At 42.5% G+C, this 16,103-nt stretch overlaps 1 protein-coding gene across 1 annotated transcript in view; it reads left to right on the forward strand.

Annotated features, from left to right (window-relative positions):
• Window positions 1–1,083: 1,083 nt before the first annotated feature.
• LOC137611239 (ryanodine receptor 3-like) overlaps window positions 1,084–16,103 on the forward strand; it is a 101,992-nt gene continuing 86,972 nt past the window's right edge. Inside the window, exon 1 of the mRNA XM_068339330.1 lies at window positions 1,084–1,131. Within this exon, the coding sequence (XP_068195431.1) occupies window positions 1,084–1,131 (48 nt within the window). The remainder of the gene's footprint in view (window positions 1,132–16,103) is intronic.

Below are 16,103 nucleotides of genomic sequence, written 5' to 3' on the forward strand. Positions count from 1 at the left end.
TTGGCAAGACAGAGAGACAGAGATGGGAAGGACGTGCAGCAGGTTAGAAATAGAAATAGAAGTGAAACTTGACTAAAAAACTCACATGCACATTGAGGACTGGTGTCCGTTCACGTCATCAACACTAGAGGGCGATATTGGATCATGATTCAGAGGTGAAGTTCAGTTCATTTCAGTGGAAGAGATGAGTTATTCCAATATGACAACGGTAAGGATAGTTTGTCCAGACTCACCGTTTTGACTGGGTAAGATTTTTTTTTAAAAAAACTTAAATTTTTATAAAATTGAATGTCAATTTTACAGGCCGTGACACGTTCTATCTCCTTAACTCCTTTCCGGAAAAACACTTCACAGTTTCACCACCTTTTTAACTTTCCTGTGCTTAATGTCACAGAACAACGACAACACTCCGAACACTGTGTGGACGTATTACGTAATTTAGCTTGTTAGACCGAAAATATCACATGTTTGTGTCTTGTTTATCCTATGACTATGTTTTCCCTCTCTTTATAAAATGCGTAATAATGAAAAGCTACAGAAAGCCATTTTGTTAGCTAACCGACACAACGCGCTTGAACACCAACAGAAGCGTCGTGTTTGTGGTGCTGACCGTGGTGCTGAACCGGACCCACGCACAGGAACGGTGGCTCCCGTCACACACGTCCGTGTCCCGCGTTAGCGCGTTATCTGTCTCCCTGACGAGGAGGCAGGGCGGGAAACCACCAGCTAACGGCACGCGGGCTCCTTTCCGGTCACTCCGCTGCATTTAACACACCTGCGTTTGAATATTCGCGCGTTCCCGGTTGTAATTAATAAGGTCTGCCGGTGACGTCGAACATAAAGACCCCGCTGCTGTATCCGGGCTACGCGGCTTGTCTTCTCCCTGGTTCCCCTCCACACCGTCCCCAGTTGCTCCAGCCCACCGATGCTGACACGCTCTCCTCCTCCGGGGCTTGAGCACAGGGGCTTGAGTGACACATGCTGCGGTAGTCTCCCCTGCTCCGTGGCCGTGGATTAGCTATATGCTAATATCGACAGGAGAGAGGAGCCAGCGGAGGCTTCTGAACTGCCTCCTTTGCAGCCATGGCTGAAGGTGGAGAAGGAGAGGATGAAATTCAGTTCCTCAGGACCGTGAGTACATTTTGGACCTGAAGCTCTGCCTTACTATCTCTTTCACTGTACCCTGTGCGTGGATTTCTCCGCTCGATTAGCTGCTATCACTTCTCCTCAGTGATGTTATTTTGTCAGGTAGCCTGTGGTAACCATTTGCAGATCTTACAGGCGCTGATAGCGCTCCATTGTTATGCGCATCGTTCACTGACAGCTCTTGTCTCTTCTGCAGCACCAGAAGTTGTATCCCATGCCATATCAAACTTACATTATGTACCCTGCTGCACGGCTATAGCCACAAATCTTCACTAACATTAGATTTAATCAGTCATCAAATAACTTGTATACATGTAAAAAGCTTCCTGTTGCATCATTGGAGGATATAAAGAGTTGTATATGCTGTAAAACAATTCAAACGTGGAAGCCTGACAGTGTCCAACAGAAACTCCAGGGTTCCTGTGCAACAGCTAAAGGTCTATGTTCATTGATTTTGTCATAAATATTCTTGCTGCACCCGAACAAGAGTAGTAATGTTGTCCTATGGGACATGATCCAAAAGTAGATGCTACACTTAAATGAATTAATGTCACTTAAAATGAATCTTAACATTCAACATTGTCCAAACACTTCCCACTTTTGACAAACAGAGATGATTTGATGTGATTGTGCATTGACAGGCATGTGTGTGTGAGAGGAGATCCACTCAGTGACAGGAGTTGAAGGAGCAGAGTGTTGGAGGTCTTCCAGTCAGACCCAGAGACTGTAGGAGGTGTTTGGTTGCACATATCACTGCCTCTGCTGCTCGTGGTTTCCCTTTATTAAGCTGCTCACTGATGCACAACCTGCTGTATTTGGAGATAAACGGAGCAGTGATGTACTTGATTATTCCTCATTATACTCATCCACTCTTGCTTTTTTTTTTTTAAAGTCAAATCTTCCTATAAAGACTTTAAAAATAATTTGACAGAGAAATGCATCTTAGTAATGAACCTCATTTTACTTCAATGTGGATTCAAGCATAAAAAACATCCAGTAAGTGATGAACCAATTCTTGAGCGAGTCAATGTTATACGGCTGATAGGGGTCTCTATCCCCAGCAATCTTAAAAATTGCCCCGTCCTAGAAAAGCTGACCCCTGCTCTTCATTTGCCCCACGGCCCCCCCACCCTTTCAACCATAGCGCGTAGAGGTCATTACATCAGCAGGCTTGCCACTCCACAAAGCAGCTGACATTTCAGCATCGTTCCTACCGTCAGAAGGGATTTCTTAGAAACAAGATCCATAAAATTTGTGGATTTTTTTGCTTTTGGGACTGTTTTATTCCAAAATTTTGATCTGCATTGGTGTGAGCAATATGACATGATTACTTTTACAAATATTGAAATTGCAATATGATTCCAAAATGTAATAGGAATGGTGTTGTTATTCCTCTGATGTCTAAAGAATTGATTGCAGGCTGGGGCATCTCTTAATCACCACCATGCTTCATTTATAATTGTATGTTGTGACACATTCTACCCCTGGCAACTGCGAAGTGGATATTGCACTTGGCCTTATTGGAGTTTCATTAAAATGTCAATTAATTGTTTGGCCCCTTTTCACAGTGAACATTTCCCCCAGAAGAAGCCCTGAGAGAAGAAGCGAGAAGACGTTCTGATGTGAATGTGTTGCGATATTTTTATAAAAGGCTTAGCAGCTTGTTGCATCCCTCCACACAGGGAAACAGCTGACAGCTGAGATGATTTTGGGATGCGGGTGCAGGCTTGGTGTTAGTGAGTGTATGTGTGTGTGTATGTGTGTGAATGTGTGTGTGTGTGTGTTGAATGCAAATGCTGAGCTGTAGCTCTGTGGTGCAGTCAGGCTGCACCAGACGTGCCACAGCAGAGCACAGTGCAGAGATTATTCATCATTGTAAGCGAGGCACAGCAGACCTACTCATTGTTGGGCTGTACACTGTGTGTGTGTGTGTGTGTGTGTAATATGTATGTACAGTACATATGTATAACTTTGTACGTGTGTGTAATAATATGTATGCATGTATATGTATATGTATGTCTGTGCGTGTATATGTGTCTTTATGAGTGTGTGTGTGTGTGTGTGTGTGTGTGTGTCTGTGTGTGTGTGTGTGTGTGTGTGTGTGTGTGACAGTCTTGAATCTTTGTTGCTGAATTTTAGATGTTACTTGTTATTGGAGTCAAGAAGTTTGATAAAGAAGTTCACAAACCGCCTTTTCTAACAGCTCTCAGTAATTTCCCTGGAGTGGTCGTAGAAATTACCCCGACCAGTCTGCTGCCTATAAACTCAACTCAGTGGGAGGAAAGGGAAGCAGCAGAGAGTAAGAGTGAAAAGATTTCAGCTATGGGTAATTTGATGTTACGGGAAGAGGAACGATGCTGATGGTGAGGCAGGACATTTTTAGGAAAGCCTTCCCCAAACCCTTTTTTGATGTTAGTGGGCCACGGAGCTGCAGGAACTTTATTTTTCCCTCTTTGGAGATTGGTTACATTCACAGAGCCATCAGCTCTGGTGGCACGGCCATCATTAAAAGCAAGATAGAGAATAAGATATCAGATTATGGTTACACAAACAGCTCTTTATGTAAGAGCCAATTCAAACAGGAACTTCTTTGTGTCATCAGAGCAGATGAGAGAGAACGGTGATAAACGCTTACTCATTTTGGTTTCACACCTGGACAGAAGGCTGCTTCTGGGTAAAAACATGTTCTAGCACGTGTTACGATGTCAGCGTAGAAGCACACGTGAACGGATCCCTGCTAGGTGAATATCAGATCGTGACAGTTTTATTAGCGGTTAGAGTGGGAGTAGCGCCTCTGAAACAGCCTGGCTGGAGCTTTGAAGGATGCACTGTGACACTGCTTGTCTGTGAGAATCCATCAGTATCATTTTACAAAAAGGCAATGATTGCTACACAGAAGTAACCACAAGAACAACAAGAACAAAAACAAGTATGAGAACAGAAACCCCTAACAAAGTCATTACCTGTGTGTGTTCTTTAGTGACTCCTCACCCAGTCTCAACTTTGTGAACTTCTGCTTGTTTCTTTCTGATGCTCCTTTTAGCTCCTGGTTGCTCATCTGACCTTTAATACTATTCACTTTTATATCCCCATTTCTCCTCTTGCCTCTATTTGGCCCCTCTCTACTCCACCAGGGGTGTTGTATGTTATAAACAGGTATTAGCTTGTGTACCTGGCAGATGCTACCATTGGACTGTAATGTGACATGAGTGAACTGTGAGGGTGGAGGCTGTTTCCAACTGCTTTGCCCTTGCTCACACGCTACCAAAGGTGTCCTTGATCTGATTATGGAATCTATGGAATGAAGTGGAGGAATTTTTTGCTCACTTCAATGCAGACTATAGCTGAACTATTATAAATATTTTCATCATCAACACTGAGTTTTGTGAACCAGTAGGAAGGTAACTGAGATAAGTTAACTTAAACACATCAGGCTGTGACTTAACTTAATTTCCGTAAATCTCATTCTAACATATTTCACTGTTTTATAAATTAATCTACAAAGACTCATTTCTCTGTTGAAGTGTTACTGACCTTCCATAACATGCCTAAAGTTATTGTTCAGAGTGTGTCATCTATAGTTTAGGATGCATATTGTCATCATCGTACATATGTTTTTAATTATTACAGATTATGGTGAAATTATTCCCACTGGTGGGAAATCAGTTCAGTACACCCTCACATTCTTATTGATTTAAGGAGGAGAACTTTAATGCTACAATGAAGAGGCCTGCCGTCATTTCACATCTGAATCAAAAACATATTTGCTCGATTTAACTGGTGACGGAAAGAAATTTTGTACTTTTTTACTGCTATAGATTTCAGTTGTTGCGATGAAATGATTTTATGGAAAAACAACAACAAATAGAATCTTTCCTTGTGGTGTGTAACAAGGAATCTTGCTTGTCTGGTGTTATTACATCCCATAAAGCGGTGATGTATTGTAATCGTCAGTGTTTGTGTGTTTCTCCACCTAATATCTTCACAACCGTTGCAGAAACATGAAAGAAAAAGCGCATTACTCAGGCGGCAAAGGGGATGAAAATGAGATGATGACCTTGACCTTGAGAAAACTAGGTCAAGGTCGAACTTCAACTTTTGTACTCATCGCAGATTTTTGGAAGGCAGTCATGTGATACCGTACGTGCAATCTATTGGCTGACGGCATCTGGAAGTGCGCTACGTTCTGTGAGTCTCAGACTTCAGTAAGACACAAAAGTGTTAAACAGTCGATAAGAGTGTGGGGAAAGGTAATACAGATAGAAGGTGGTTTCATATCAGTATGGGGAGCGTTCATTAAAATTTAAATTACCGTAAATAATGAGACAAACAGTTTGTCGCACTATCGTGGAATTCGTTAATTGTGTGTGGTTCCTGGAGTGCATTAGCCGCGAAGAATGATGGCGCACTGTATTCCTTATTTGGTACACATTTCTGAAACCTGATGAAATATAATCACAAAACAACTGCAACATTTTCAGGAAGGCAGAGGCACAAAAATTGTGTAGGTCAGGGTAAAATCTTGAATTCAGGGGTGCCGCAGGATGTTGCAATCTCTGACTGCTTTGTTCCATCCCGCTTCAAAGCGGTGATGTATTGTAATTGTCAGCGTTTGTGTGTTTGTCTGTTAGTCCGTCCGTCTGTCCGTTAGTGTACCAAATATCTTCGCAACCGTCTCAGATGGAAAGATGAAACAAAAAGCACATTACTCGGGTGGCAAAGGGAATGAAAATGAGATGATGACCTTGACCTTGAGAAAACTAGGTCAGGTTCAAATTTTTACTTTTGTACACTCAGAAGCCGGATAAGATAGAAAGACGAGGGAAGTAAGACCGTAGATTAAGGTTACTGCTTTGATCTATGGAAGTAGGTCAGAGCACTAGCTTTGATCTTTGACCTTTGCAACTAGGTCAGGGTATAATTTTGAATTCAGGAGTGTCACGGAATGTTGCAATCTCTGACTGTATTGGTTCTTCTTACTATCTGTTTTACCGGCTTTTACTGCGTGGCCGATGACGCACAGAACCTTTCTATATCTATTTATATTTATATTTATATTTATATTTATATTTATATAAATGTGTGTTGTGGTTTTTTTCTTGGTAAGTTTTTTAAACTAACAAAATGCAAAAGTTTGTCTTGCATATGTCCCCACATACCACTACCACATATTGGGGTGTGTTCCGATACTCAGATTCTAAAGAAGGACGTTTCATCAGATGGCTGTTTCTCTTGTGTGTGTGATGAAGTTGATGCTGGAGATAGGCCTGCGAGATGGAGGGCATTAAGCCAGAAGGCCTGCCCAGAGTGATCCCAGTGTAAAGCTGCTGTAATGAGCTATTGATTGGGTCACCAAATGAAGACGTTTCCTCTGTAATGTCACTGACATGCAGCAAGTGGGCCCTATTGATGTGCTATTTTAGAACATGAATATTTAAAGAGGGAAATTTAGCACTCTTCCTCCCTGATAAGACCCTTGCCTTTTGGATGTTGACCTCCAACATGCTTAGCATTTAAGTGTCCAATTCTAGAAGAGGGAGTGTGCAGAATCAAATTGGTCTAATAAGAACAATTGTTTCAAGCTGCTGAAAAGCTGCTGGCTCGTACGATGGAATGGTCGTGTTGGATACTATGTTGAAGGGGATTAAAGCAACTAATTACTATTTTCCTCATTGGTGAATCAGTGGGCGATTAGTGATTTGATAGTGTTTAAAAAGCTACCAGTGCCCAAAGACTCATCTTTACTTACAGTCATCAACAACCCAACAGCTGATCCTCACACAGGAGAAGCCAACATTGTATGTACTGTAACTTCAACAGTTCTGTTATATTTGAATTTGTATAAATTTCCTGAATTGATCATTTTTCAGCTTAATGTCATTTCCCAGTGTGACCCCAACATTACAATCCGTGTTTCCATGAATGCTGAAAACCACCAGGGGACAAAGATTATCTTTGAATTATCTTTGAGGTGGCAGTTAAACATGTGACCCTTGTGTTACACAGGGATGTGAGTGCGGTCCTAGTCTTTAGGATGGAGAGCTTGGAAGGGTTTTACTAAAAATGACAGTCTTTCTCTTCTGTTTTATGGTTTGTTGTTCCTCCCAAATATCCATCCATCCATCCATCCATCTTCCACTGCTTATCCAGAGTCAGGTCGTGGGGGCAGCAACTTGAACAGGGAGCCCCAAACTTCGCTTTCCCCAGCCACATCCACTAGCTCTGACTAGGGGATCCCAAGGCCAGTGTTGAGATATTATTCCTCCACCTGGTCCTGTGTCTGCCCTGAGGTCTCCTCCCAGGACGTGCCAGGAACACCTCCCTAGGGAGGCGTCCCGGAGGCATCCGCACCAGATCCCTGAACCACCTCAGCTGACTCCTTTCGACACGAAGGAGAGCAACTCTACTCTGAGCCCCTCGCAAATAGCAGTGTTTCTCACCCTATCTCCAAGGGAGACACCAGCTATCCACCTGAAAAAGCCCATTTCTTCCACTTGTATCTGTTATCTCGTTCTTTTGGTCATGACCCATCGCTCATCACTATAGCTAGGGGTAGGAACGAAGATTGAACGGTAGATGGAGAGCTTTGCCTCTCAGTTTAACTCCCACTTTGTGGCAACAATGCGGTAAAGGGACTGCAATACCGCTCCTGCTGCCCCAATTCTCTGTCCAATCTCACGCTCTATTTTTCTCTCACTAGTGGACATGACCCCAAGATACGTAACCCTTATAGCACTATGATCGCAACCACGTGATCAGATCACATGTTTTTAAACCTTTCATAACAAATAAAGTCTGTCAAATGGATTGCTGTTTACGCGACAGTATAGATGTGAAACTGTCTTTCGGTTTTTATCTGGAGCCGATTGACCCCAGAAAACTGGAGATATGATTGTTTACATTCGAGCTAAGACAAGTGGTTCAAATGGCTTCTTTTATTGGTATAATCAGATGGCAGGCGCCGTATTTCTGTCCATCGAACAAGTGGGGATGCATTTATTCACGTGATTCGAACATGTCTCGCAATCCATGCATTTTGTCACTGGATGCAAACATGTACCATGATTCGTGCATTGCCTCACATGATACAAATGTGTCTCGTGATTCGTGCAATTCATGTGACGCTGTATCTTATTTTGAAAAACTCCTTTGAAGAGTGGCATAAGTGACACAAACTGTATATAGTTATGTTGAAAATCAATTTGATGAGCATGTTTTTGGTTTTTATGTGCAATAAAATATAATTTTTCCATTTTCAAATTTGACTGTGTGTGTCTATTTTGCCCCAATATGTCAATATAGTAAGTTATAGGGAAATAATAACTATCTCTTCATAAAACTGAAGTTGTGCTGAAGATAAACATACCAAGAATGGGTATGTTAAATCATTTTTAATGTGGTATATAGAGACAAATATCAAAGTTACCAAAAAACGGCCAAAATACTGTAGGTCAGGCGTCTAATAGCTAAACTCCTTCACTTGTGTAAGGATCTCATTCCCCACTTGGAGAAGGCAATCGACCGACTTCCTGCTAAGGACCATGGCCTCACATTTGGACAAGGATTGGATGGCCCTAAGGAGAGGCTCCCTCATCATCCAGCAGTACCTTCCACAGTAAGTCCCTGGGGACCCGATCGTACGCCTTCTCCAAATCCACAAATCACATGTAGACTGGATGAGCATACTCCCAAGCCCCCTGTAGGATTCCTGCGAGAGTAAAGAGCTGGTCCGTCGTTCCACGACCAGGACGAAACCCACATTGTTCCTCCTCAATCCGAGGTTCTACAATCGGCCGGATCGTCCTTTCCAGCACCTTGGAGTAAACTTTCCCTGGGAAGCTGAGCAGTGTGATGCCCCTGTAGTTGGCATTCACCCTCTGGTCCCTTTTGAAAAGAGGAACCACCACCCCAGTCTGCCACTCTTTCGGCACTGTCCCAGACTTCCACACAATTTTAAAGAGGCGTGTCAGCCATGACAGCCTCTCAACACCCAGAGCCTTCAGCATTTACGGGCGAATCTCATCAACACCCAGGGCTTTGCCACCCATGAAGTTGTTTAACTACCTCGGTGACTTTGCCCAAAGAGATTGCCTCTGCAACAGAAGACGGGTCAGTTTGGGGTAGTTGGATTCAGGAGTTCCTCAAAGTGTTCCTTCCACCCACTGACAACCTCCTGAGTCAAGGTCAACAGTGTCCCATCCTTGCCGTATACAGCTTGGATGGTGCCCCACTTTCCCCTCCTGAGGTGTCGGGACAGTACTCCAGAACAACTTTGGTGTCATCTGAAAGTCCTTCTCCATCTCCTCTCTGAACTCCTCCAATACCCTCTGTCTTGCCTCCATCACAACCGAGGCTGCAGTCCTTTTGGCTTGTCAGTACCCTGCAACTGCCTCAGGAGTCCCCAGGGACAGCACGCCCCTGAAAGCTTTCTACAGTCGGACAGCTTCCCTGACCACCGGGGTCCACCACGGTGTTCAAGGGTTACAGTCCCTTGAGGCACCTTGAGACTTTGAGACCGCAGCTCTCAGGTGCAGCTTCAGCAATGTAAGCTTTGAACATCGACCATTCCAGTTTGATGTCCCCAGCCTCCACAGGGATGCATGAGAAGCTCCTTCAGAGGTGTGAATTGAAGGCCTCGTGGACAGAGTCCTCCTCCAGACGTTTCTAGTTCACCCACACTACTCGTTTGGGCTTACTGGGTTTATCCAAAGGTTTCCCTCGCCAACAGACCCAACTCACCACCAGGTGGAGATCATTTGACAGCTCTGCCCCTCTCTTCACTTTTTATATATAGCTTTCTGGAGATGTTAATGTTTTTTTACTTGAAGTGTAGGTCTTCAGTTTTTTAGTCTGGGACATCTTTAATGTACAAGAAAAAGGATTATTCAGCTCTTGGCACATTATTTTTTAATGCTGAGGTTTGTGTGTTCTTCAAACTAACATAAATCTTTAAATTTATATGCCTGGGTCCACTTTTGTTTATGGTAAAAGAGCTATCTGTGCACTCAGTTAAACATATCCTGCATTGAAAATTGATAATAAATGAAAATGTAAACATAGAGGTCGGCTATGAGACTCAACCTGCACTTGGGTTTGGACCTTTTACTAAGAGGGAATTTTAAAAACTGGACCTGCATGGGTTTTAATTAAATACCCCTGCCCTAGAGGGATCCCGTGAAGGACCTCATTTAGGGACTCCAAGAAGGCTGAGTTTTCCCTCCCACAGCCTTAAGGTGTAGGGAGTCGAGTCTCTTTTCCACCGGGGTAAACCAACACAGCAGCGCTCAGCCTGGGGCTTATGACAAGCTTCTCACAAGCTCCTCCCAAATGGATCAATAAAATTAACAATAATGAACAAAAATTCAGGTCAGTTCAAAAAAGTGGAATTTGATTCCTGAATTTTCATGAAACACCAAGTTTTATAAATAGCTGTCCAGGAGGGGTTTTTTTGTGTGTAGTTTTGCTAGCAGGAATCTCCAGCAAGGAAGTTTCATGTCTTTTATGGCAGTAAATTTATAGTGGTTTTTTTGGATAAAATTATCCCAGATCATGTGTAAATCAGAAATCAGATGAAGCAAAAAACACTCAAAGATAGGAAAATATGAACTGTTAGACTTATAAATGTTTTCTGTTGCAAATCTGTATTTCCAAGTCTGTGACTATCAATTAATCACTGTTTGCAGTAAACCTGTACCTTCCACAGTATTTTACTGTTTATATCCTTCTTAAGTTGTAATTTTGTAATTTTCCTAACCATAAAACCTAAATATCTTTTTGTGCTAACCATCATCTACAACAGCTACATAATGAACATGAACATTTAACAGGAAGTTCTGAGTAAGTAAGCCAGTATGTGCATTTCCCAACATGCTTGGAAGCCTTTGCTCATCTGGTTGGTTTTCATTAAGAAATGTGAATTAGAGTTGCTTGTTTCCGTGGGACTGTGTTGAGTTTCTCTTCCATTTGACAGTAAATTCTACACATTGGGAAATGTTGCACAGCATAATTTCTAAGCTCTTCCAAAGTGTCAGTCTTTACAGTCATTTTTCCCCCAAAACGAACCAAAGGTCTTCTCCTTAATTGTAATTGACTGCTCTTCATAGAACATAACTTTCTTAAGTGCAAGCAGGTGGTGGTTCCCTACTTATGTAATCATGTTGCCACGGAGATATCAGTCACAGCTAAAAGTCAAATAAACCCTCACAACTCTTGGCTGTGTCTGTTAATCATTCTCTTCCTGCACGAAGCAGCTCTGATATCTGCAGTATTTCTGTCCAATGTTCCCACTGAGCCCCTAATAATCCATTTAGAGGAGTGCTTGCTGCTGCAATCTGCTGCCGTTGAGATGTGCTACGAGAGAAAGTTCAGTCTTTCTCTGCCAGGATCTTCACACGTACTGTAGGTGTTCCAGATGCAACAACAGTTACTGGATTTAAAACAAACAAACACCCTCTCGGTGTTGCCCCTCTCAGTGGGTGTTCTGCCTCTTCATCTGGTATTGACAACGGTGGCGTTTTCCACCTCATAAAAGATTCATATCGCTTTTAACAACCTCTGCGTTGCACCACAGCAGTGCAGATGACGAGATCACCTTCTTTTTTGGGTGTTGTTGCTGCAGAGTCAATGAGCAGTGTAATAAAAAAATCACTGTCTTACCAGTGAGCGAGGTTGGAGTTTCAATGGGGTTGCTTTTCCAGCAAAGACACTCATGCATGCTTACAGAAATTCAACCCACTTTACCTCATTAGTGCTATACTTGTATAAATTAGGAAAGCATTCCTTCTAGCATCACTCTTCTGTGGAGAGCTACAAAGTTTTTCTGCTTGACATCTAGGCCTAGCCCAGCAGGTGGGTTCAGAGTTTATCAGTTTTTCTGTACTCCCAACTTGCAGAGGTATTTCTGTGGCAATATAAAGTATGACCTGTCACGTTGAAACCCCCACCAGTCTCTGAATGACCCCTTCCTGAAAAGCATGGCAATGCAGCGTACTCAAGGTGGATATTTGATGTTGTAAAAAGCTTCCATATGAAGGGGTTAATTGAGTTTTGACTCCCAGACTGAATGAGATGTCTGTTGTCCACATTTTCTTTTTGGGCACCAACCTTTTTATTACATTGTTCTAAATTTGGCAAATGTCCCTAAGTCAAAGCTAATATAGTGCAAGATCTCTCTTCATCTGTCATCTCTTGAGTGATCCTTCAGCTGGCGGTTTGACACCGCAGCCCTTCACCTGGGCATCTTCACCAGTCCTTGAAGAAACTGAGTTCAACACAGTGGTGTCTGTAGTTCAGCCTCTTGGGAGCTCAATGACACTATGCATGCAATCATGTGGATAAGTGCACTGAACATTCTGTCAGGTCAGGCCGAAAAGGACTGTATATTTTTAACATGGCTGACTCTGCAATCACTGTTTTTTCACATGCAGTATGAGGATTAAGTGTGATACTGTGAGCACTGTTAGGTATCCCAGAGCAAAGTTAAAGAGCATTTTCAAATCATTATCCGATATGTGAACTGACTATGACCTATGTCCACATTATAGTATACTCTGATGTATAGAAAATGTCATGACATTCCTGTGGATCCGACCTGAGGCTGTGACATTTGTGAAATTCCTACACCCACTGCTTCCTTCCATATTCCAGGACACACATACAGCTCTTTTATGTCCCGACACAGAAAAAAAATGCAATGTCCATCTTTACACCTGACATTCCTTTCTTCAATGCCACACAATTGAAATGGAGTTTATGCTTCATGTCTTGGAGACAGGATGGTTACCAATGCACCCATTGGTGCTGCCCTCCTGTTTGACTTCTAGGAAAGTGCTTCCTTTAGAAACACAATACATTGCTTGTCAGGAAGTACAGCTAGTGCTATGTTCTACTAAAAGTCACAATTCCCTCAGAAGGCTGGGTTACTTTTGTAGAGACAGCAGAAAGGGTGGGTGGTAGTTTTATCCTTTTGTTCCAGCCCCAACTATCATGTTGCCATAGACCGCCCTGGAACAGCTCATCGTGTAGTCAAGGGAAAAATACAATACTACCCCTTTTCCTTCATTAAAATTTGTAATACCTCGTTGTAAAAAACTTAAAACAGTAATGCCACTACCTTCTTTGTTACTCTGTTCAATTGGTCAGTGGATGCCGAAAGCAAAGAGGTGATGAAAATGCTTACTTAGCAGTAAGGCACAGCCAGGAAAGAGGAGCAGTGCTGCAAGGTGCAGAGAAACACTTTACAGCTTCCCTGCTATCCCTCCTATGCTCTCTTGGTATTGGCTTATTACCTCCAGACCTGGAGGTGGGGTGGTGATCTGCCTATGGGGCTCACTTGTTTTATAAACTTTCTCCCCATGTGACCTTTAAAGCCCCTAATTTTATAGCTGCGCAATATTGAACTCCAAACTGTTTTCTTTACTGCAACGTGATTCGTAGATAAAAACAAACGTTTCATCCAGATGATGTGTAGCTACTGGTCTGACAGTTTGAAATGAAGATGGCTGCAATATTGATCAGACAAGCAACGCAATACAGGTGTGTGTGTGTGTGTGTGTGTGTGTGTGTGTGTGTGCGCGTGTGTGTGTGCGCGTGTGTGTGTGTGTGTGTGTGTGTGTGTGTGTGCAAGATGAAAGTCTTGATTTACTTCACTGCCTCACAGTAGTTCATTTCCAACCCACAACCACAAGAAAAAAAACAGAACAAAAGTCTGATCTGATTTTAATGCAAAAAACCAGTGATTCCAAAGAATTGATATTGAATCTCACACACCCGCCCGCAACAAACTCTGCCCAGAACCCTTAATTTTTAAATGATGTAATGATAAAATTATGTACACACTATGTCTAGAATCATACAGATTTTCTCCTTCTGTTATGGTGGGGATGTTTTAGGCCTGGTACTGGTACTTCAGGGTTATGATGACCACTACATTTTGCTGTAGTGACACTGGTCAGTGTGGGTGGGTTTTCTGTACGTTTCTATGTTGAAGTTCAATCCATTTCAAGGTGTACTGAACAGTCCAGATTTCAAAGGGCAGGACGTTGTCCTTAACGTCTTCCTGGGTGTACTTAATGTTTCATTTCTATCAAATTTTATGTCATCATTTTGTTGCTAATACATCACCTACTTATTATCAGGAAGGATATTCAAGATCGTTTTTCCCCCGTTTAAATCTGATATATTTTCGAACTGTTCCTTTAATTTTTTTGAGCAGTGTATTATCCAACCCTACCTCATATTTAATGGACTAATGCTTAAGTTTTTGGCAATGTCTGTGCACCACCATGCCAATTGCAACTACAAACATTTTGTGTTGTCAAAGATGTTTTTCACCCTGAAACATTCCTGAGGTGTTTGGTTCCCAGTGAACGTAATTCCTGTCCAGTCTTGGAGATAGATCACCTCGGTCCATATGGACACTGCTGTTCCCGGCTGTATAGTGTGACTGTACGGTGACTGGGTGATTAGATTGAGTGTACTGATTGGACCATCAAGGCCTGAATCCAATGTGAAACAGATGACTGTAAAATACATGCAGGATCAACCATGCATGTGAGTACGGTATTGAACTACCACTGATTAGATTATCTCTCAGTGCCTTACTGGTATTTTCTTGACTGAACATCAGGAGCATTTCCAGCCAATAACAACAGACAATAAAAAAATGTGATTTTCCCATCTGTACAAAGAGCTGTTGTGGATGTTGGTGTGGAGAGACCTGGTAGGCGAAGAAACTGCTGTTCATCTGGGCTGTATTATTTATTGAGATATTAGATAGTGTGTTAGTGTCAGTCTGTCGACAACCTTTCATCTGAGCTATGTGAACTATGGCAAAGTTGGCATGTGACTTTCTTGGGGCGGGGGGATGTGCAGCCTTGGTGGAGCAACTTTGATATGCAGGGTTCTCCACATTAATGAACGAAAAGGTGAAAAGCCGTCCCCGGTTTGCAGACCAAGAGTGTTTAGACTGTCTTCAGGACTTTGAGTCCAGCATGTCTTCTCTTCTGAAGCCAGTCTTTAGTAACTTTTGTTTGGATGCTCAAATAGCGGAAGTAAGAGATGGTCATCAAGCTAAGCAATGCCATTCATCACGACTATGGCACCATTCTTGCTTAAAAATGCATCCATAGTTAAAGCAGGATGACTCTGGGAACCAAGCTGTAGCTAAAACCACTCTCAGTCAGGTGAAGTGTGGGAGCATTTTTAGGCAGAGACTGAATGATGTGATGCTCATCCACAAACGGGACATGTCTGAACTGTGTGAGCGTGTAATGAGAAAACACCTGAGCATTTCAACGTTGTTTAGGATTGACCACGCAGCATTAGAAGCCCTGCTTTAACATACTGAGTGTGTTCATTTTAGTGTCCATAATGTTTGTTAATCACTAGTCCTCTGCACCATTGCTGTTACTTTATAAGAAAGAGAGATCTAACATCATAGTACACTGTATGGTCTGCATACTGGAAATGTCTCATGCCAGTTTGATACACTGCACCAGGACATCATTTTCTGTACCGTTTCAATGCAGATCAGTTCAGGGGTCAGTTCCTGGGTTCAACTTCAGGTTTCAGAGCCGAGCATGTTTGGCTGCATACAACTGCAGCCGGTTTTTACTCACTGCAGCTGTTTGACTACAGGCCAGTTTTGCTGCAAGAAAGCTGCAACCAGAAAAACCACAGGCATGTTTTCAAAAGGCAGTCTGACTGCATCACTACATGCAAATGCAAATACCTTACCTGACCCGATATTGCAGATTCAACGAGGAGATTTAAACCATTACATTGTGACCATACCGATGCTGTTAACAGTGTACAGTATTTTCCGTACTATAAGGCGCACTGGACTATAAGGCGCACCCTCAATAATTTGTTTGTTTTATAATTTATATCATATATAAGGCACACCGGATTATAAGGAGCACACAATAAAAAATAAATAAAATGTATTTGATAAACTG

The sequence above is a fragment of the Antennarius striatus genome, chromosome 17, assembly GCF_040054535.1.
Source record: "Antennarius striatus isolate MH-2024 chromosome 17, ASM4005453v1, whole genome shotgun sequence".
Taxonomy (NCBI): domain Eukaryota; kingdom Metazoa; phylum Chordata; class Actinopteri; order Lophiiformes; family Antennariidae; genus Antennarius; species Antennarius striatus.